Genomic DNA, 24000 nt, shown 5'->3' on the forward strand with positions numbered 1-24000 from the left:
ATGTATATATGTATACCGTATATATATATACATACATATATATATATATATATATATATATATATATATATAGTGTTAAGCTTCTTCTGCGAACTGTTGATATAAAGACTGCTCAGATTGAGACGTGCTGCTCTTGCCACACGAGCAAGGTGCTGTCAAATTGTAAGTGAAAAGATGAAGACGAAGGAAGGCCTTTACAATTGTATTGTATATACGAAAGCTGTATGCACTTATGGGCTGCTCGGTGGTGCAGTGGTCAGCACTGTGGCCTCACAGCAAGAAGGTTCCGGGTTCGAGCCCTGGCTTGGGCACAGGATCTTTCTGGGTGAGTCTCCATGTTCTCCCCGTGTGTGCGTGGGCTCTCTCTGGTACTCCAGCTTCCTCCCACCATCCAAAGACATCAATTTGGGGACTAGGCTGATTGATACTCTAAATTGACCGTAGGTATGAATGTGAGTTTGAATGGTTGTTCGTCTCTGTATGTTGGCCCTGTGATGGACTGGCAACCTGTCCAGGGTGTACCCCGCGTCTCGCCCGTAGATGCTGGGATAGGCTCCAGCCCCCCCGCGACCCTTACTAGTAGGAATAAGCGGAAGATGACGATGGATGGTATACACTTATTCCATCCTGTGTTTGAGGACTCGGATGGTGGGAGCAGCTGCATCGCTGCTCCTGTTTCAGCATCGAAAAAGCGGCTCGGGCGTGGGATCTTTCTGTGTGGAGTCTGCATGTTCTCCCCGTACCTGCGTGGGTTCTCTCCAGGTTCTCCGGCTTCTTCCAATTGGGGACTGGCTGATTGGATACTGTAAATTGACCGTATGACTGTGAGTGTGAATGGTTGTCTGTCTATCTGTGTTGGCCCTGCAATGTACTAGCAACGTGTCCAGGGTGAACCCCGCCTCTCGCCCGTAGCCATTGAGATAGGCTCCAGACCCCCCCCTCCCTTCCGCGACCCTTAACAGAAATAAGCGGAAGAAAATGAATGGATGGATGGATGGATGGATGGATATTATCTTTGCCAAGATGTTCTGACTGTGTGACAGCAATGATGTAATTTCTTGCAACCTGAGTCGTGTCTGAAAGTTGTACCGTGTTTTGTGGATGAGCTCATTATGTAGCCCTTATGTACGGTTAGTCCTACATAGTGAGTAGGGAGGTGGTGAGTGAGTGAAAAATAGTTATAATGATTGAGTAATGATTATTACAGATGATTCTGGAATTCAGTTTTTAGTCTCAAGCCTTAAAATGAGTGAGCCCAAGTCTCAGACTGGAGTGCCCGTCTGTAGTTGCAGGTACCCCAAGACTTTACCACCGTCATTTCCACACACCTACATTCAAAGACTGTGCCACATCTATGAAATGGACCATGAGATTAGAAATTTCTTAGCTTGAATAATATTTTAAAAGAATTCAGAGTTAAGGTGAGGAAGACGCACACAGATGCATGTGCACACACAGAGACACCAAGTTTGTGCTGCGATCCTTGTTAGGATGTTCCACTGACATTCATTCATATGGAAAGCCTATCCTAAACCTTCATCTTAATCCGAACTCTGACAATTGATGCTTAACCCTAACCTTAACCTCACCTTGATTCAGACCTTAATTCTTATTTTAACCAAGAACTCTGAAATCGTGTTTGCTGAATAAAGGACATGTCTTTCCATCCCCATGAGCATCGAGGGTCATGATGAGGTTGGTATTTATACCAGAAAATGGCTATAATAGGTAAGTAAAAACAAATAAACACACACAGACGCACACACACACACACACACACACACACACACACACACACACACACACACACACACACACACACAGGCAGGTACTAACCAGCTGCAGGGTGGTGAGGTAACGCTTCCACCAGAGGTACTGGGTCATGCTCGGCCCCAAAGCTGCAAGGCCATAGTAGACATACATCACCACATGAACCAGAGAGTTGATCAGACCAATCAGGAAGGCTGTGGGCAAAGTTGACAGGATCACATACATAAACTCATGCGCACAGCAGGTCAGAGTTCTATTGTAAAAAGAAATGCAAGAAATAAAGAAACACCTTTCGTCACACTGAAATAGTCTGTACTCACACTGGCCACCTGCAACATATTTGACCCCAGCCCACCAGTTGAAGATCATAGTGCCATGATGGTAGACGTGGAGGAAAGTCAGCTGATTGTTCTTTTTCCTCAGGATGAAAAATATCTGGATGATACAAATACACACAAAGGCAGCCATTGGATCTTGAGGCCACATGTTCCACATAAACGCTGACACATTATTTGCATGCTACTGTCATAATGCAGGTTTAACAAACAAGTGAAATAATCACAAATCATAAGAAATCATCACTTTCAAACATACTTACTGTGTCACTGAGCTCTATTACTTTGGAGAAGTAGAACCACCAGCACACTCGGGCCATCTGTCCAACATGGACAAACGTGAAATCAGTCTGCTGTCCAGATTCACTTCTCAACAGTTCATTATCCAGTAAGTAAGAAAAAAATTCAAAGATTATTTGTTACAAGAATAAAAATGTGAAGAACAAGGTCATTTTGAGACCAAAAAAGGTAAACTTTTTTTCCCATACATTTCCAATAATTTTCCTGGACTTTTCCTTAATTTTTCTTTACCTTTGATGAAAAATTTCATTCTGTTCAATACATTCTGTTGGATGGTACATGATGCATAGAAAAATACACTCAGAAATCCATGACCATGACCATTACCTAAAATTAATTAAAAAAAATGGGTTGTTGGAACACAACCATTAATCAAAGGCAATAAATATGAAATTAATCAAATGTTTTCCCAGTTGAATTGAACTAAACCAGATATGATGATCTGCAAGTATTTGAAAGGAAAATAAATATCAGTGATTTTTCTAAAACTCTTTGGCTTTATTTTGTACAAACTTTTCCAGGCCTGGAAATGACTTTTTATGGAGGGGATATAAGTGTGTATGTTGTTTTTGTCCTACCATTTTTTTTTTCGCCTCACACTTTATTTTTTTTTTCTCCTTTTTTTTAAATGTACGACTTTGAAGTCGAAGTACGAGTTTGAAGTCGAAGTACAAGTTTAAAGTGGTATGTCGAGTTTAAGCGGTACTTCAAGTTTTTAAAAAAAGTTGAAGGAACAAAAACACAAAGACAACAGCAAAAAAGACAAAAGTTTTTCCTTAAAAAAAGTCGAAGAAGAAAAAGAAAGGAAGTGGAAGGAAATAAAGACAAAGTGTTAGGGGAAAAATAAAAATTTAAGAGAAAAAAATAAAGTGTTAGGATGTAAAAAACAAAGTTGTAGGAGAAAAAATAAAGTGTGGGGGGCACTTATGTTCCCTAGGGGGCTCCGTAGCTTTTCATATAACATGACTTTTCCAGGGATTTCAAGATTGTATGAACCCTGATGATGACCATTTCAAGTTTCTTCAAAACTAGCAAAATATTTCAGTCCTTAATGTTCAGCTTGTAAAAATGTGTCTGTGGATGAATTTGAAAATGGCTTTTATCAAGACAGTCACATACAGTGGAGTGCCATTAAATGAAAAGATTTACCCTCATGGCTGGTGGGCTGTGGCTGTAGTCGACAGGCTGGCACAGCAGACTATATCTGGCCATCCAGGAAGAGGCTGTGAACTGGAGAGACAATAGCTGCTTTGATCTCTATTTTGGTTTGTCTCTGTCGGGACCATCCATCCCATTTTCTCAGGCAAAAATGTGACTATTAGTGAGTGAAATCACTCCCAGTTTTACTGACAGGACACACAGAAATGGGAACATCCATTGATATTTAAATTTTTCTGACCTCAGGATTGTTTTCCTGTACAAATGTCCTTTCAGAAAAAGCCCCACATACCTCATAGAACATGTACGCAGACAGGCAGACCATTGCAAAATTGTAAACTATCAAAAGAGGCTTGAGGTTGACTGGCTGCCTCTTTGACATCAGCTTAGGCCCCAGCCATAATACAGTGAGGTAGCAAATGAAGATACAGGAGACCGGCACAGGTGAGTAGACCAGCGGCCAACTGTCTGTCCTCTTGTCTAGACAGAAAAGAAAAAATGGACACATTGTAAAAAAAAAAAAAATCAAATGTTATTAAAATTGCTATAAATAAGTGCTAAGGATGTAACAGCTTTATCAGTGTCACAGTATGGTGATGACAGAAATGTCTAGATTTAACAGCACAAGATTCAAAAAGATCTCAACATGCACCGGGGAATATGAAGCCAAGGAGCCGACAGCGAATGTTTAAAAGGTTAGGAAACATTCTGGATCCAAAGTATGAAATCCTTTGTGACCACGTGTCTTTGTATTTATACAGTCCAGCCAGTGCATTTACTATATTTTATAAAAGACCATTTTAGGATTTTCACACCCATCCATTTTCCTTATCCTGTAATTGTGGTCAGAGTATTTGTAATGTTCAAAGTTAAATCAGTTTAGCCTTTGGCAGGGGCGGCATGGTTCAGAGGTAGAGTGGCCGTCTAGCAACCCAAGGTTTGCTGGTTCAGGTCTCACCTCCCCCAGTGACCATATTGAAATATCCTTGAGATAGATACTGAACCCCTAATTGCTCCAGATGGCCCTGTGACGGACTGGTGACCTGTCCAGGGTGAACCCCCACAACCCTTAATGGATAAGGGGTATAGAAAATGGATGGATGGATGGATGCTTATGGCATTTTTGCACATATTCTAATATTCAATGTCATATTGTGGATTCATAAATCTTGACGGCATTCATTTGTCTTTTTTTTTTAATATCCCAATAGATGTTGCACTGTGGGCCTGTAATGTATTTTTTTGTTCTATTTTGGACCCCCTCAAAACCGAGATGGTGCATCTCAAGGGGCTATCCTAATAAACTGAATTGAATTGAATTGTACTATTGTCCCCCCCCCCCCCCCCCCTTATTCCCTACTGTTACACCGGCCTGTGCTCCCCTTCCATGAACCAGTCTGCCATCCAGTCCCCCATCAAGCTGGCTTGCTCTCCCTGCCTCCCCTTCCATGAACCAGTCTACCATCCAGTCCCCCATCAAGCTGGCTTGCTCTCCCTGCCTCCCCTACCAGAAGCTTCCTTCTTCAGCTGTTATTAACATTTCCGTGTTTCTCACATTCTGCATTGTAAACTGTTTTCTTGTCTGTAACAACATCTACTGCACGCCTGTCCGTCCTGGGTGAGGGATCCCTCCTCTGTTGCTCACCCTGAGGTTTCTCAGATTTTTCCCTGTTAAAAGGGTTTTCTATGGAGTTTTTCCTCAGTCGATGTGAGGGTCTGAGGGCAGAGGATGTTGTTATGATGCCATGTGAAGCCCTTTGAGACAAACTGTTTGTGAAAACGGGCTATACAAATAAAATTGCATTGCCTTGCCTTGCCTTGCCTTGCCTTGCCTAACGTTAGATTTTGATATTGTTACATCCCCAATAATTCCACTCCAAAAACCTGAAAATAAAAGCATACAACCTCCATTTTCCAGAATCCCTTGGTAGAGTAATTGGATTTTCTGCCACATAGAGAAATCCTGAAAATTAAAAGAACTCACATGAGCAACAAAAATGAAACCAAAACTAGTTAGCTAAAACCATTTAGAGGAGTCAACCCCTCAAAATTCCATCTTTTGCTTAAAATGTGACATTTAGAACAATCACATGCCAACTTATTTCTATTTATTACTGTCACACCCTCTGCGATGGATACAAGCAGAAAAAGCCTTATTCAAACCTGTTTGATTGGCACAGAAGCAGAGAAAGTACTAGCAGTTTTGAAACGTTATCAGGCAATCTGAGATCTGTTGTCCACTGAAAACAAGATGAGATGGCTTGAAAACTGTAGCAACTGATGGAAGATGAAAATGTCATCAAGCCTGGCTGTGTAGGTGATCTTGGACCAGGGTTGCTTAAGTCTACATGCATGTATATCTTCACATCATCACCTTCTTAAAATAATCGCCTCGGTCATTTTTCCACGTTTTTCAGAAAACACACCCCAAAAAAATGGAGACAAAAATAAGGAGTTGTTTTAGGTAAACAAAAAAAAAAAATGCTGCCAAAAATAACTTAGTTAATTATTTTAAGTCAGTGACAACACGTAAAGTTGCAGTCTGGACAGTCTTTTCTTTGAAAGTAGTTAAAGAAATTCATAATATTTTTTGACACCTCTTGATAATGGAATATTATCTCGTTACCACAACATGACGAGCCCACTGTGGTCATGTTATAACATTAACTTGTTATGAAGGGATAATTTATCTCTATCTTGAAAGAACAAATCTCATTATCTCATGATCACAAGGAAACATGGTGTTATTTTAAGATAATAGCATGAAATAATTAATTGCAAGAATTGCCTTACTTGGCTTCCACAATTATGACCACCAACATCTTTTATCTTGTTACTTAGAGGTCTTAATTTAAGAAAAATAGCAAGTCATTGCAAATTTTCTCAAGAATCACATAGATGACCTAGATAACAACAATGATTCAAGTATTATATTCACAAATTACCTGATCTAAAGAAAAATGATAATTGATAAGTAATAATCCTCAAGATAAATGGTTGCTTCACGAGAGCGAGAGGGTGGTGACTTTCCAGCAGTCATAGAGGTGAGAGTGCTGCCATCTAGTGTTTCCTTGACTCTATCCTACTTTAAACTGCAGATGCGGCTGAACCTGGAAGTGGTACTGATGGGTTTCGACAAGACTTTAACGCCCCCAAGTGGTGATGATACCTTTGCCAGCACCGGCATTGGTTCACGTACTATATTGCCTTTTTCCAGATGTGTTATTTTTGGTACTGTAGGAGCTATTTGTTATTTTTTGGGAATATTTAATTCCTTATTATTTGGTTATTTTGTTGTTTAGTTTTCAGAAATACACCTTTAATTTTTTTTTAATTATATTTAGTGTTGTTTGAGTTAGTTTGAGTTATTTGTTTATGCTTTTATTTTGAAGGCACTTTACCACAGGCTAGGGAGGCGGCAAGAGATTTGTTCTGTGTTTGTTCTCTTTTCTGTTGGAAATGAACCCGCGATAATAAATTGTATTTTTTGTGTGGACAGTCCTATCTTCCTCCATGCGTAAAGACATTCCTCAGGTGCCTTAGTGGCCGTTTGTTTTGAGTTTGTTTATTTTAGTTTTTGGTACTTTTTGATATTTTTGATATTTTTGGATTAATGACAAATGGCCACTATGAGTACTGATTGAATGCAATATACACATCTGTTATCCTCTATTTTTTGGATGTGTAACATTCTTTAAGTGACAGACATTTACAGAACATTGGGGATACTCTTAAAACATCCTCTTTTGAGATCATACGTAAAAATTAAACAAGACAAGATGAAACATGGCTTTAGCATGGTCAGAGAACCAAAATGTGGAAAAAAATTGTTGCACAGATAAGTTTGTAGATGGGTCCATCAAATGAATTCCTGGGTATTATTCCATATTCATGTGTTTTCTGGAGTGCAGAGTGATCTTAGTCTTTGAAGAGTGCTGAAGCAGCAGAACACATAACATGGTTAAGCTAAAGATGTTGTAAATACAGGTTTTTTTTAGAGGTTTTATTTGTGTATTAAAGTTGGGTCACAAGAATGTTTGTCCAAGAGTTGTGAGCCTTTAATGAAATTAGTTTACCCCAGTTACTGTGGGAGGCTGAAAGATAGCAAGGAAAAATGTACTTAAAACAATCTTACGAGGAGGTTGTGTGGGAACAGAGATGGATGGGTTTCAAAATGCCACCCCCCCCCCAAAAAAAAAAATAAAAATCCCACACTCTGGAGCCACTTCAGTGCAAGAAAAATGGAAAAATGTGAAATCAACTCTCTTCTTCTCACATGCTGCATGCTGGCAGGGGGTGCAGAGGAAGACTTCATTGTAGACGCTGTGCAGGCGCATTTCAACTGGTCCACATTCACTTGGTCACTCAGTCACTCAGTGACCTCAGCAATAATCGTGCTTGCCGGCTTCTGCGTGAAGCCAAACAAGTTCGTAATGATGAAAAGTGAATGTTCCATTTTAATGTCTCATTACAAAGATGACTAACTGGGATGTCAAGAAAAACATGCTCAAGCCAGGCTTCAGTCCATGAATCTGAAATTACAAAGCTTCAAAAAACAATCAGGACTGCTCATGCCCAGAGCACTGTTTGAATTCTCACATGCCAATCAGCATCTTTGACAATACGATGACACATAAAACTCAGGGCGAAAGAATAAAACAAAACTGGCCAAAGCAGTGAAACTAACAGATAGAACTCATGATGCTGTTGAAGCTGCTCTGAAAAGGCTCCCAAGAATATCTGTCTAAAAAACACAATAACATTGCCATGAAGGTGTTTCTGAAAGGGCGAGATGTTTTTGGTGTTCTCTCTATCACGTTTGGCAAAGTTTTGACATGAAATCAATAAGACAGCTGAGAAATTTGTATTTCCTGGTGTCTTCTCTCTCTCAGGAAGAATATGAACTACAAACCACAGATCGAAGCGAAGTAAAATCTGGTCAACTGGACGTAAGTTTATCTTGAAGACGTTTCACCTCTCATCCGAGAGGCTTCTTCAGTTCTAGTGAAGAGTGTGGAAAACTCCAGCTTATAAACCTATGTGGGAGTGGTCAGTGCTATTGTGGTGGAAACGACCCTCCCGAGACTCACCTGGCCTCTCCAAACGACAGTCGTTGTGCGGTGTCAGGGAGTTTCAGGGGTGGTCGTTAGGGGGTTTCACCGACCACTCAGATGCTAATGGGCTGTGCTGGCATCAGCCGTTCCACATGGGTCTTTCAGCTGAACTCTTTGGGGAAGCTTTGAAAGGACTTGGTTGTAAATAGGTGAAAGGAAATGTCGCAGTCCACCTCCTCTGTTCAAAGATGGTTTCTCTATCCTGACGTGGATGGCTTCTTTAACTCCTCTTTCAAACCATCTGTCCTCTCTGTCGAGAATTTGGACATGGTCGTCCTGGAAGGAGTGGCTTTCCTCCTTGAGGTGGAGGAAAACCGCTGAGTCCTGTCCTCCAGAGTTGGCTCTTCTATGTTGGGCCATGCGCTTGTTGAGGGGCTGTTTGGTTTCCCCTATGTAGAGATCCGTGCAGGCCTCACTGCATCTGACAGCGTATACCAGATTGCTTTTCTGGCTGTGAGGGGTGGGATCTTTGGGGTGAACCAGTCTTTGTCTCAGAGTGTTGTCTGGTTTAAAAGACACAGGGATGCGGTGCTTATTATAGATTCTCCTTAATTTCTCAGAAACCCCTGCCACATAGGGGATCACTATGTTTTTTTTCCTGCCTTCTTCATCTTCCCTCCTCCTGGAGCTCTCCTCCTTTCTGGACCTGGAAGAGGATTTTACAAAGGTCCAGTCTGGGAAGCCACAAGTTTTAAGTGCTCTTTTCAGATGCTGCTGTTCTTTTTTTCGGCCTTGGACGCTGGTGGGGATGGTCTCCGCTCGGTGTTGCAGCGTCCTGATGACACCTAGCTTGTGCTCCAGAGGATGGTGAGAGTCAAAAAGCAAGTATTGGTCAGTGTGGGTGGGTTTCCTGTACACATCCACCCTCAGGCTCCTGTCCTCTTGAATGTAGACGTCGCAGTCCAAAAAGGGCAGATGGTTGTCTTTCACATCCTCTCTGGTGAACTTGATGTTGACGTCTACCGAGTTGATGTGTGCTGTAAACGGTTGTACCTCCTGAATCTTGATCTTCACCCAGGTGTCATCAACGTATCGGAACCAGTGGGTGGGGGAGGGTCCACTGAAGGAAGTCAGGGCCCTCTGTTCCACCTCTTCCATGTATAGGTTGGCCACGATAGGAGATACGGGAGAACCCATGGCACAGCCGTGTTTTTGCCTGAAAAACTTCCCTCTGTACTGGAAGTAGGTTGTGTTCAGGCAAAGGTCCAGAAGTTGGCAGATTTGGTCCGGATTGAGGTTGGTCCTGTTGCTGAGGGTGTTGTCCAGCTGTAGGCGTTTCTTCACTGTTTCTACAGCCTCCACGGTAGGGACGCAGGTGAACAAGGAGGTCACATCGTAGGACACCATGGTCTCATCTGGGTCCAGCTTGAGTTCTCTAACCTTGTTCACGAAGTCCATGGAATTCTGGACGTGGTGGGGGGTTTTCCCTACCAAAGGGGCTAAGATGGTGGCGACGTGTTTGGCGATGTTGTACGTCACGGAGTTTATGCTGCTGACAATGGGTCGGAGCGGGGCACCTTCCTTGTGGATTTTGGGGAGGCCGTAAATCCGTGGAACTGCGTCTCCGGGGTACAGGCGGTGATACTCCAAGCGGTTGATGATTTCCCCCTTTTGCAGCTTCTGTAGGTGTTCCACCACTTTCTTCTTGTAGCTGCTGGTGGGGTCGCGTTTTAAGGTCTCATATGTGTGAATGTCACTGAGAAGAGAACTGATCTTGTTCTGGTAGTCAGTTGTGTCAAGGACCACCGTGCATCTTCCTTTGTCAGCCGGAAGGATGGTGATGTTCTCATCTTTGCTCAGTGCATTCAAGGCCTTCCTTTCCTGGACCGAGAGGTTGGTAGAGGGGACCTTCGCTTCGGAGAGGGCCGCTGTGACCTTGAGTCGTAGTTCATCTGCTTCTGTGGTGGAGAGGTTGTTCTTCTTGATGGCGGATTCTGTGGCAGTGATGAGGTCCACAGTCGGGAGATGTTTCGGGGTGACAGCAAAGTTCATTCCTTTGGCAAGGACGCGTTTCTCAGGACTGGTGAGCTCCCTGTTGGATAAGTTCCTTATCCACCTGTCCTGTGAGTCCGCTGGGGTTGGGCCTTCTGCTTCTCGTTCCCGGTCGAGGCGAGACTGGAGGCGAGCGAATTTCCTTTTTTTTCCTTTTTTTCGTTTGGAGAGGCCAGGTGAGTCTCGGGAGGGTCGTTTCCACCACAATAGCACTGACCACTCCCACATAGGTTTATAAGCTGGAGTTTCCACACTCTTCACTAGAACTGAAGAAGCCTCTCGGATGAGAGGTGAAACGTCTTCAAGATAAACTTACGTCCAGTTGACCAGATTTTACTTCGCTTCGATCTACGATGACCTGGATGAATGAGAACCTACACAGACATACAAACCACAGAGCTCAAGTGACAGGAAACCATTCTGTTACAGAGAGTCACGATCACTGCAAACTTGAAAAACACATCAGTAGCAACACCAAGCAGGGAGTGCTGTGCCTGGTTGACAGTTTTAGAGAGAAGAGTTATTTTTGGGACTTTGGTCATGCCAAAAATCGAGCCTGGGTTATTCCATGATGTTCTTGGCTGAACAGCTCCCCCTGGAGGCTGAATGCTGGAGGATTTGGTGTCAACTTTGACCTTTTTTGACTTTCAGTTGTTGGTTTTTTTATTGTTTGCAACAGGCAACATAAGGAATTATGTCATGGTGTCTCTGTTGTTTCCCAGACAGAGCAACTAAATAGGGGTTTGGTTTCTTTTTATTATCTACGCTGCTGGAGACATCTGAGCTGGCAGCAGATATATGGATGATTTTCTGGCATGGGCCTGTTTTTCACGGATAACCACTAAAGGCCAGCCATTGGCATTGCTAGCTGAGCTTTGCCGCTCACTTGCGACTTGGTGGTTTGCTCTTGTGGTCAATGCCTTACAATATCTTTATGTTGATGAGATTCACTGCAAGCTCAATGTTTTTAATGGTTAAACATGAGATCCACCTGCAAGGTCCTGCAAACAAGATAAAGTTAGCTTATTTTTAAAATGTTCGTATTGCAGCCCTTCAACTTTCTTCCACCCTCTGTTCAGCAAGACTGAACTGGCCACTGGGAGCACTGTGACATTTCCCAGTGCCCTGGCCTGCTAAATGGCCTGCAGGCAGGAGTGTGATGAATGCTGCACACTGGGACAAATACCACCATGGTCAATAGAGAGAAGACACTCAGCCAAGCAATGAAAGGCTGCATTTTGGCTCTGATCAGTCTTGGAATGGAAAAAAGAGAAAGTGTGAAGAGGAAAGTGGGAGAGACAAGAGAAGGAAGCTGTTTTAAAAGATACTACCAAGTGGGACGAAACTGACCAAATGTTCTCTTTTAACGGACCACCAAGTTAGTCACTGATAATGTTAATGGGATAAAGTAACCAAGTATCTTTATTCAAGTTCTGTATTTAGGTACAATGTTGAGATATCTGTACCTTACTTGAGTATTTATATTTCATTTATATTTCTTAACCCACCAAGTCATCAGTTACTTTTATAAGAAAGAAAACACGGCAAAAAGTTTTCACAGTTGAAGAACCGCAACTCAAGCATGTACAACTTTCACTCTATCTTTCAAGATAAATATTTCAAGGATTGAATGCTCCTAAGCCAATATCCTTTTGAATGTGTAGTTTTACTTTTGACATATAAACCCAACTACTTCTCTGTCTTCAGTAGAATTTCAAATAGAGAATTTTGCAATTTTATCTGGGTATTTCTTCCTCCATCCATCCATCGATTTTCTACTGCTTATCCTGTTAAGGGTCATGGGGGGACTGAAGCCTATCCCAGCTGCCTTCGGGTGAGAGGTGGGGTTCACCCTGGGTGGGTCGCCAATCCATCGCAGGGCCAACACATAGAGACAGACAACCATTCGCACTCACAGTCACACCTACAGTCAATTTAGAGTATCAATCAGCCTCATCCCCTCTTGATGTCTTTGGACTGTGGAGGAAGCAGAAATATCCTGTGCTTAAGCCAGGGCCCAAACCCGGAATCTTCTTGCTGTGAGGCGATAGTGTGAACCACTGCATCACAGTTGCTACCCCCATTTATTTCTTGTTTTACTTGAGTAAATTAACTGCATACTTCTTCCACCACTGGATAAAAATATCTAACATGACAGATGCATCATCATCTTCCCCTGTCAGAAACCCAGTGTTGACCTGACAGTGACAGTATGCATGATAGTTCAAAACCCATCACATACAATCATCAAGCATACAAGCATCAGCATATGTGCCACATGTCACAAACTAAACAGCCGCATGGGGGTCTCATCGTTTTTAATGCTAACAACCGTCAAACTAAACTTAAATCATAATTGTTTTCTCTGATTCACCAGATTCCTTTTACTACTGATCCCCCCTCTTTTCATTTGCTCGAAGTTCCACCAGTGAATATAAGTGAAAAGACTGATGATTGCTAGAAACAGCAGCTGTGTGGACAGATGGAAACCTCTCCAGTCACCTCCTCAGTAGGATTTACTGAGGAAAATCCCTAACAGGCTATTCCAACTTGCTAAGATTTAGCACGCAGAGAACTATTGAATTGAAATGTGTACGAAATTAAACAAAGAAGGTACTAAACATTCTTTCAGTCAGAAATCACTGAGGCAATTATGGGGTTGGAGTAACCACTGCTTGTTTATGACATGCAATACTTTAAAAGACAATGACCTCAAAAACCGGATGCTTTAATGCTAATTTGATATTGTCCTGATTTAGAGACCTAACATTCACAGGAAAATATGACAACTTTTGGGTTTTTGGTCAATTCAGTCATTAACTGGTTCTTCAATAATGTGTTGATTAAGTCGAGATGAAGATGATAAACACGTATTGTGATGTAAAGTTATTTGTATTCAGCAGATGAGAGTCACAGTGAAATAAAATGTTACACAGAATCAGGAATGTGAGGAAGTAACTTTACCTTCATTGCGATGATAAATGATTTTGTGCTTGCTCCTCAGCTCTTACACCAGTCCAATGCATGCTGCTGCATCTCAGCTAGTCAAGCAGTACTGAGATAATCCACCTATTCTCACTGTGTGTGTGTGCGTGTGCGTGTGTGTGTGCATGGACCCCCTGCATGACATATGGCAGTGTGTTCGTTCTCGTGTAGAAGCTCAAGTACCTGACAGGTCAATCCCTTCTAATGGATTTTCAGGGTAGTTACATATAAATGTACCTGCAGGATCCACTAATTCTTATGCTAATATTGCAAATACAGTTATGTCTTCATTATATTTTGAATTGGGATTTTTGTAGTACGCCTCTGCATAGGCACTGTATTTTTGGGTTGTCCATCTGTCCCATTTTGTTTAGGCTTTTTTCAAATTTGGTTCAAACATCAACCACCTCAAGGAGGAGCAGAAAATATATTTTGGTGCTTGTTGTAAAAATTCTTTTCACATGCCACGATGGGGGTTTCTGGTTCGTCCTGCAGTTTGCATAGGCTAGTGGGGTTCATAAAGGACTAAAGGGTCAAGAGATGGGGTCTGGAAGATGTCACCTTGATTTAAAGATCTTAAGCTAGCCATTAATTAGAGGACCAGGAAGATACACGATGATATTTGTGGAATGAGTATATAAACCCAACTGTTAGTGCTCCAAAGTGAGTCTGGAGTGAGTCAGTGCTGACCACTGCACCACCGTGCTGCCCCTGACTGAAATATTAGTTTGCATTCTATCAGTATGCTTTAACAATATCTCTGTGTTCATTTTAGGATTATGTATTTATTGAAAACTGCATTGAATGGGCCCTCGCACCCTTGCGTGCGTCAGGGCGCGACCCAGTCGAAGGGCTTATGTCATAGAAACATAGATGTTTTCAGACCTGGGTTGACAGCTCTGACTTTACCGACTCCCTTCTTCCTTGCCTCCTTTGCCCTGTCAGTTTGATGAGGATTTTAGAGTACTCTTCTTGTGAAATACCCTCATAAATCAAATCTTACATTAGAATTTACATTTTACTTGGAAAATTTGCAGCCACCATGCATTTATTCCCATGTTGATATCTCATATTTTTTTACACTCTTTGGCATGAGCTCCACTGTACCTCAATACAGCCCTAGACCAGACCACAACTATTTCTGGTTTCCAAGTAATATCGGACAAAAAGCTTAAAACGTTAATGAATTTTGTGGAAATCAAAAATAACTCCTCTCCAATTACATGTACACGCCACACAGGCCACAAACAAGATTTATTCCAATTTCCATGTTTAAGAGACAGCCAGAAACCTAAATTCACAATCAAAATGTAGTTTATTTCTAACCCAGAACCATGTTAAAGGTTAGTTCTAAATTCATACAATAAAAGAAACAGTTGAACAAAACATTTACCTGTGAAACACTGCAACTTTTATGTGAATTCAAGATCAAATGTTAACCTCCACACATTCTGTTATACACAATAGAGATGTACAGAATACAGATGCACTACAACCAATGTCTACTCTTTATTAAAAGTATTTGGTATCACTGCTCATATTATCTGAATCTGTCACACTGACTACCAGTATGTTGTGACAGAATCAGAGAGGGAACAGGGAAATGTTTGAACATCAGCCTGACTGACTTCTGTTCAGCAGCAGTGTCAACCATCCTCTGACTCTTTGTGGGTAACAGTAAAAGTCAGCCCACCACACAACTCCAGACACATCCATCTACAGCCTCCTGCAGGCAGGTTGTAAACTGTAGACTTCATTAACAGGAGAGGATGGGTCCTACCATGCTACTGTACCAACACAGAGAAAGAGGAAGGGGAGGAAATGCTGTAGAAATCTAGAAATGACAGTCGGACCTCTGCTTTAAACTTCTTCAACTGCTCCTCTGGCATGCAAGTAAAACTAGGACTAGCACGCAAATAAAGCACATTTTTTTCAGTGACATCCCAATGTCTGCTATTAGCAGACTAATGATGATGATGAATATTATGATGATGTTGATGATGTTGATGAGGATGATGATGATGATGACGATGATCCGGAGGAGGAAGAGTTTGATTTTGATTTTGATTTGTATCCTGCTGATGTTGAGACTGTGGATTGTGGTGGTGGGTTTGAGGATGATGATGGTGATGGGGAGCTAGCTCTGAATCTTTAATATCTGCTGGAATTGGGGCCAATACAGTAGTGTGATTAGCATTATTCTTGAATGTCTCATTCCTCATGGTGCTGTTGCTGATACTTGGTAAAGTGGAAGGATCCTGTGAAATACAAAATAGAAATTAATATCTTGCATTTAACTGTGAGGGGTCTTAAGTTAGTGCTGCATTGTACAGACCTTTGGGGCAATGGACACAGTCATCTAATAAATATAAATGTAATAGCTCCTTTGGACTCCACCACCAAAATGATCATGCTATTAAAATAATACTTAACCCAAAAAGTGTATTTTGCTTTTCAAAGTAAAGGTATTTAATGGGTTTCTGGAGCTCAAAAGATTTTTTTAAATTTTTTTTACCCTTTTCCCTCTTCCCTGTTTTTCCTTTTGTGTAACACAAATTGTTATTTGAGGATTTCTGCATGCAGAAAGATGTGGTTATGCCAGACGATGCACAAGAGTTTGAATCGTGGATTTTTGGCAATTTTGTTGCCGTTAGCACTCAGTAACCATTAGCTTCAAGCTAAATACACATGGTTAGCATTTTCTGCCAAGAAACATAGAAGTAATGCAGGAGGGGGAAAAAAAAAACTTTCTAAACTTAAAACACCTACTTTTGAGTGGTTGAAAGGCAAAATGCCCTTTTTGGGTTACAAATCTATTAAAGCCGCAAGATACTTTCAGGTCAGCTAGTTACTAATGTTGTCCTTTTGCAGTTTATTCAGTCAAATTATGAGAGCTATGGCCAAGGGAACAGCACATAAATAATGAATTGATAGGTTAAACAATCAAAATATAAAAAAAGAAGAAGAAGAACAATGTGATCAAATCAATAGTGAAGCTTTAACTCAACAAGTGTGACATTTAATTCACTTTCTCAAACAAAAACACTGCGCTGCATGTTGTGAACAAAGATGTGTTTTTAGTCCCAATCGTGTTTCCACGTGAATGTGTGTGTATACAAGATCATTCCCATACACACTTGAGTACTTGTGTTACTCACAGAGCAGTTGCAGATGTTTTTCTGATAGGTGGCTCTGATGGCAGCCTCTACATAGGGGTAGGTCAGGAAACTGTATGGTAGCACGATGTGGAAGGTGAGGAGACCACACCTGCACAGAAAGTTGAAAGAAGGGGAATCAAAATGGCCAAATTAGTCTAATTTCATCAGGTTCTGACTAAAATTGCACAATGGCACAGGGCAACTATGAATTACTTCAATTTTGGAAGACTCTCAAAATTTTGCCAGAAATTCTTTGGTACATAAGTGATCTTAGGCCAAAGGTCGCAAAGAATATAACATGAAACTAACCTAAATGAGCTACTTATAACATAAAGACAGGCAACAGAGCTTCATTCTTCTCACCCAAAAATATGCAATGTCATATGGATGAGTCGTTAAACTCGGGTGTAAGTTAGTATCGCTGAAAATCTGGTTTTCTTGTCTCAAAGTCTGTGGGATTTAAATGCCTGAAATAAGGAATGTAGTTCACACTAGCATAACATATTTTAGTACTTTGTTCTACAGCATAATTTAATCACTCAATGCCAGAGTCTTGAGCTTTAAAAAATCATGTCTTGAAACAGCAGTTGATAATGAGGCCTTCTTGTTTTAAAAGCTACAAACCGCCCTCTTGGAAATTCATATTTCTCTTAAAGCTGGTAATTAAGTGTGCTGGGGCTAGCTCGAACATCTGATAGATTTTCAACACTTTGAACAAGCTGGGCAGAGGTAGCAGGCCTCACCTATCATATATCAGGAAGTCATCTTTGTCTCCATCCAGGGCATCCCACACATCATTTTGGAGGGGAGCCTGCTGATACACTGGAACACCAGGAGGCGCTCTTCTCTTCAACTCCCAGTACATTGCTCTTGATTGAGCCTCGCGCTCATTCACTATCATGAATGACACGTCTGTCATGTTGCTGCGGTTCAGCTTGTCACGCAGGCCTCCGATGCTTCAGATGGACAGACAGAGGAGAAAGTTTGGCGAAGTAACTTAATCGACTTCATCTTTTAAAGACAGATGGGTTTTTTTCAGCCATCTGCAAACAATTTTAACCAGAAATTAAAGAACATTCTTATCAATATTAACACCTCACTTACAGTTGCTTTGCATTTTCACAAAGATTAGATTCCCAGAAGTACACGTAAGCCTCAAAACCAGGCCAGTATAGTGTACTGTATATGCATGTTAGGGCTGTGCAACAAAATCGATACAGCACTATATTGCTTCTTATTTCATGGTACTGCATGGATATACCAGCCCCTAGAATTGAGATTTTATAGCAATGTATTGTGATGTAGTGCGCATCTTGGTCGCAGAAACCGCGTGCTCATTTGAGCGTTGCTTGGCTGGCTTGGATTTTACATATTTTTCCAGAGAGCACAGATATCAAAGACTCCACCCAGTTACTGATTTCCATATATCTTTTACAGAATTCAATGTGTCTCATAGGTAATGAATGCATTCGTATATATCAGTAATTGACAGCAAGTGAATTTTTTAATTATAATCTCAGAGTTCACAGGACTGATAAACACAGTTGAAAACAGTTGAGAACCACTGTCTGGGATTATGATTACGTAAGATTGCAAGGTTCTTCTCTGATGTATTGCAAACTTTTACGAACTAAATACTAAACTCTAAAAATCTTACATAATTACCAAAACCTTGAAATGAAAGTTTTACTCCCAACTTAAATAAAGACCATTTCACTTTCACTGCAGAACTATCACAATATTGTAGTTTCTATTTTCTTACTTGGAGGCCTGAGTGAGACAGAACTGTCAGCTGGCTTTCAGCAGCGCCACCACAACGACTCTTCCCAGCACCTCCTGCATAGGTATCTGTCCTTTTATTTTCCAGTAGGGGGCAGCTTTGCAGATCCTGGAGCCAGCATCCTCATCCTCGATCAGTAGAGAGGCTTGGGAGGCCTGCAGTAGACCTGGAAAGGCTGCACATATCCACAGCAACAAGAGAGGGCGCATTGTCCCCCCTGGCTGCCTGGAATGGATCCACCTAAACAAATGCACAGTAACGTGTTACTCCTCCATAGGGTCAGAGACAATGGGGTGTCCAGGCTGATGCACTTTTTACACTTTTTCAATGAGCACATCATTGATTTGAGCCCCAATAGCCAGCTTGTTTGTTTTTTCAAACATTTGGCTGGAAAAAGTAGCATTGGGTGGATACACAATTTACATACATGTGGGCGTTAATTCACATAGTGGAATTCATGCAAGATACATTTGGGAGTAATGGATCATGATTCGTTAAGAAATCTATCTGAGCTGGCAACTCTGACAAGCTCAGGACTTCCCCAAAGTGGCATAGGCCGCCCCCAAGACCCACCATACATAAAACTCAACATATAAAGTTCCTAGAGTTTGCATAATCCACAAAGCCTGCATTCCATACATTGTCATGAACTACTCAAGTTCTGTTTGTTATCACGGAGTGTGTCTCGTTTCAGCTCCCCTTTCTCTAAAGTTCCCACCTTTGCAATCAACTGACCCGCCCTTATGTGCTCCACCCGTGTCGTCCAAGTTGTCAGTTCATCTCCCCTCCCTTGTGAGTGGACCAGCATTATTTCCACTCTGCCCTGTGTTTTCACCTTTGCCTGTTTGGCTTCTGCTTTTGATAATTCTTCATGATTTGATTGATTCCTTGTGTAGTGGTGTTTTTCTTATCCAAAAGCAGATTCAATCTTTGGCAGGTTTCTACCAGTCCTGCACCCACCAAGTGGCCACTGGCCAGTCAGTCTGATCCCGTAATAATGACAAAAGTAAACCCTCGTTGTCTCTCTCATCACATGTGGACATAATCCGTAAAGCATGTTTTTATGGGTAAACAATGCCTAGACAGAAGAATGTCAGGGGCATTCGACAGACAGGAATCCTATTCGATTCACAGTTTATTAATTGTTTCATTTTTTTAGCAAATGGCAAAAGATTGAAAAGAATACCAACAGTTTAGAGAGAAATCTAAAATTTGCATTCAAAATTATTTTATCAACAAAATGTAAACAAAACAGAAAGTAGGATATTTATTATATGAGCAAGATTCTTTTAGATATTGCAAATCTGAGCCAGGAAAGACAGTCTTACCTCTGTTGTCTCCCTATCTGTCCTATGACCCAAACAGTTGCCTCTGTTGTTTTTAAAGCCTTTGGGACTGACAAAGCCCTTCCCCCAAATCAAATAGAGAGGCACCACAGAGCACAACTAATGTAACAAGAAGCTGGTATTAAGTTGCAAACACTTTTTAAACATGTATTTTAAAATACTAGGAAGTTGCAGGGAAGACTAATAAAACAAATAATGGCTGCATTCCATTTTGGTATACCTTGTCTACGTCCTGGTAATGTCCAAGTTGACTCAGTCATAGCTTACTAGCATGTTTAAAGACAACAGTTGATGTTATTAGTTATGCACAAGCATGCTACTTTGATTTGTTCCTATCACGATGACCTTGAATTTTGACTACCAGTTTTTTTTTCCAGGTTATCCTCAAGTCCCAGTAGATCTTTGTTATACATCTGAGTAAATTTCCTCAAGGCTTTCATGATACATCTTATTTCTTTGAGGTCACAATGACTTTTGACCAACAAAATCTTTCCATTTCATCTTCAAGCAAAATTTGACACATATCACCCAAGGCATTCAGGAGGTATCCACCCTAAAACACAGCCCCTCTAGTCTATGGCTGTCACCAGCATGGAGACAACTGGGGCCCCATCATAGATATTTCTTTTTAATGGAAGAGAAGAGAAGAGAAGAGAAGAGAAGAGAAGAGAAGAGAAGAGAAGAGAAGAGAAGAGACTGTCATTGTCAGCATACAGTGAAATTAGAGAGTATCTCCCTTTCAGTGCAAGAATAAGAACACTTCTAGAAATATATGAATAGAATAAGAAATATAGACAAATATACAAGACCTTTGCATTTCAGTGATGTATATGTATTGCATTTGGATTGAATTGCACATGACAAGCGGAATGGAAACAGTAAAAGCTGCCACCCTGACGTAGACTGATTGTCCTTGGATTTGGAACCTGTGGGGGTCACTCATGGATTTAGGAGTCTGATTGCCCACAGATAAAGACCGTTTTTGAGGCGGTTAGTCTGGCACATGTGGCTTCTGTGTCTTTTTCAGTTAGACAGAGGAGACCCAGACCTGGGTGCGAGTGATCTGATAAGATTTTCTGTCAAACCTAGTTTTGCCATTGGTGGAGTTGCCCCCTGCTGGCAGGATGCATAATGGTGCTGCAGCATTGGCTGTACTTTACAGATGCTATGGTTATTTCCATTTCTTTTCAACACGCTAATTTATATATCATATAACATACCTAAAGTGCCTGAAGTTGGTACATAACAAGTTACTTGACAGTGTTGTTTTAAATCCATTTCTCTGTTTATACCTTTTTGTTGCTGCCTCAACCAGAACCTGATTACTCTTTATCCTTTTCGTCATGCATGTATTATTATCTGATTGACAATAGTAGAGATAGTATGAATTTATTTTTGTCTTGTACAAAAATTTTCAGTGAAAATTAATGCATTTGGTGTGGCATGGTGGTGCAGTGGTCAGCACTGTCGCCTCACAGCCAGAAGGTTTCAGGTTCGAGTCCTGGCTCGGGCACGGGATCTTTCTGTGTGAGTCTCCATGTTCTCCCTGTACCTGTGTGGGTTCTCTCTGGTACTCCAGCTTCCTCCCACAGTCCAAAGACATCAAGAGGGGACGAGGCTGATTGATACTCTAAATTGCCTGTAGGTGTGACTGTGAGTGTGAATGGTTGTCTGTCTATATGTGTTGGCCCCGCTATGGACCGGTGACCCGTCCAGGTTGTACCCCGCTGGGATAGGCTCCAGTCCCCCGTGACTCTTAAAAGAATAAGCGGAAGAAAATGGATGGAAATATTGCATTTTCCTGTGCAGACTAATTGTATGAATATACATGGTATGTGCAATATTATGGAAGTCATACAATTAAAAGTGGACCTATATTCAGGCCTGTGAGAGTTTGTCTAATAGTTGGAATAACGATCATTTCTTTGACAGTTTCCACTTCTTTCTCATGAATATATTCAAATAAAACTGAAATTTTACAATGTCACTCTGTCTTGAGATGAGTTTTTGAGAATTGAATATATGAGAGACTCTTGAGTATTTCTACACCATTTCAATGAGGTAGGCTACAATGAATTATGTTGTGATACTTAGTCCCCAGATGACACCAACTGAATGTGGGGCTCAGCTACATACAATCCTCTAATCCTTATCAAAACAGGAAAATACAACTAAACAGAAATTCACAGTAATCTCAGCAGTGCGTAAGATTGAATGTTTAGAAGTGACACTGAATCAAACCGTGAAAAAATTTCAGTAAACAACCCTTAGTCCAACAGGCACGTTAGCCACAATTTCTGGGTTCCACAAGGAGAGAAAAGCTTGTGATGAGGTTGTCATCTCGGCTCCGCCCTGGAGTGCAGAGAACATACCAGCAGGAGTGCCAAGGTAGAAACGACAGCAGTACAGTAGTGTTAATGTTTATGTATTTTGGTCATTTTGCATTTATTTATCGTAGCTCAGTGTGAGTGTCTGTGCCTTTTGATATAATTTTCCAGTAATTATTTTCCTCTTGTTATTGTAAGAAAGTAACCAAATTTGTGACCCAACAACTGGACCAGGTTACACTTTAAGAGGAGGGTAAATTATCAAATTGGATAATCCCCAGTTGTGTTTTTCCATCCATATTTCCTATAACCAGTAAAAATTAACATGAACACCATTAGTAAATGATTACTAGTCATATTATTTAACTGCTAACAGTCAAATAAGCCTGACAAATGGTTAAGTAAGCATTAACTAACCTGAACTGTAAAGTGTTACCCTGAATCGTTTCACTCCATGTTACATGTAAATGAGCATGCAAACGTTGAACTAAGAGGGTGAAGTTAATTATAATTAAACTTAACCAACAATGGAATATAGTTCTCTGCAGCACTATCCACACTTAAAAGGAGACTCATAGTCCTGTTTATCATTAAAAGGCCTTCTCTTTGTGCAATTGATCTCTTTACTGCACAATATTTACTTTACTATGAGTGAGTCAGGTTGTGGACTATGTAGAGGTGAATGCCACCATGTGACAAACAATCCCATGGTTCCACCTTTGTAAGAAATTAAAGGCAAAAATCACTCGACACAGGGAGGCCATAATGTTAGACCTACTGCCCATATCAGTGAAAAAACAACTGCTGAGGATATATAACACTTCTGCAGTGTCTGTATGCAGCGTCTCAAATCTGTTAATCATTTGTCCTAAATTTTGTCTTCATATGACAGGTAATTACAAAATAAATAACAAATCTTTCATGTGATTTGGGCAAAGTCCAAATACCCAAAGTAAAAGGTCACTCATTACTTTTTGCAAGGGAAAGATAGGCCATCGTGAATATTTGGGGAAGCTACTTGACAAGACCTTTTTCGAAGCACTGTTGTGAAGGCAACAATATCAGACGTCCTTCGACAGGATGTATTTGCAAACATTCAAAGAATACAGCTCAGTGGTTAAAATCCATGTTTTTTGTCACCGAGCCATTGTGAATATTGAATATCATGTGACTTACTGTGCTTCAACTGGATATTTGGTTAACGGGGGATTACAACAGCACTGCAAACCTGACCACTTCAAGACTGAGTGAAAGGTCAAATATCCAACAAAATGAAATGTATGATCCATTAAGTACACACACACACACACACACATGTATATGTGTGTGTACACTATATATATATATATATATATATATATATATATATATGTGTGTGTGTGTGTGTGTACACACATGTATATATACACACATATATACATATATATAATGTACACACACATATGATCCAGTAAGTGTGTATGTATGTATGTATATATATGTGTGTGTGTGTGTGTGTGTGTGTGTGTGCACATACATATATGTATATACACATGTAGATATGCATATATATATGTATGTATGTATATACATCTGCAGATTCCGATTACACGTCAATATTTTCACACATTCCTAAAACCAAACATGTTTTTTAACAAAGGTTTATACCTCTTCTTTGGAAGGACACTGCTTTGACCATGACCAAAACCACCTGCTTATTATAATGATGCAAAACAGTAACTTAATCCTACTTTTG

General features: G+C 40.8%; 2 protein-coding genes across 2 annotated transcripts in view; both read right to left on the reverse strand.

The window, feature by feature from the left end:
• elovl8a (ELOVL fatty acid elongase 8a) overlaps positions 1-13712 on the reverse strand; it is a 14394-nt gene extending 682 nt beyond the window's left edge. Inside the window, exons 1-7 of the mRNA XM_086202831.1 lie at positions 13634-13712; positions 5469-5526; positions 3856-4043; positions 3555-3635; positions 2369-2425; positions 2091-2205; positions 1837-1964 (exon numbers count right to left, since the gene is read on the reverse strand). Of these exons, the coding sequence (XP_086058957.1) occupies positions 1837-1964; positions 2091-2205; positions 2369-2425; positions 3555-3635; positions 3856-4043; positions 5469-5526; positions 13634-13639 (633 nt within the window). The 5' untranslated portion in view covers positions 13640-13712. The remainder of the gene's footprint in view (positions 1-1836; positions 1965-2090; positions 2206-2368; positions 2426-3554; positions 3636-3855; positions 4044-5468; positions 5527-13633) is intronic.
• A 1238-nt stretch (positions 13713-14950) lies between these two features.
• Positions 14951-20019, reverse strand: selenop2 (selenoprotein P2). Its single transcript, XM_086202830.1, has 5 exons — positions 19921-20019; positions 18575-18832; positions 17556-17768; positions 16813-16921; positions 14951-15912 (listed from the first exon to the last, which is right to left on the reverse strand). Exons 2-5 carry the CDS (start codon positions 18799-18801, stop codon positions 15619-15621), a joined length of 843 nt encoding a protein of 280 aa, XP_086058956.1. The 5' UTR covers positions 18802-18832; positions 19921-20019; the 3' UTR covers positions 14951-15618.
• Positions 20020-24000: the final 3981 nt, after the last annotated feature.

This window comes from Aulostomus chinensis, chromosome 5, assembly GCF_037954235.1.
Source record: "Aulostomus chinensis isolate RoL2024-O1b breed Wild chromosome 5, RoL_Achi_v1.0, whole genome shotgun sequence".
NCBI classification, from domain to species: Eukaryota; Metazoa; Chordata; class Actinopteri; order Syngnathiformes; family Aulostomidae; genus Aulostomus; species Aulostomus chinensis.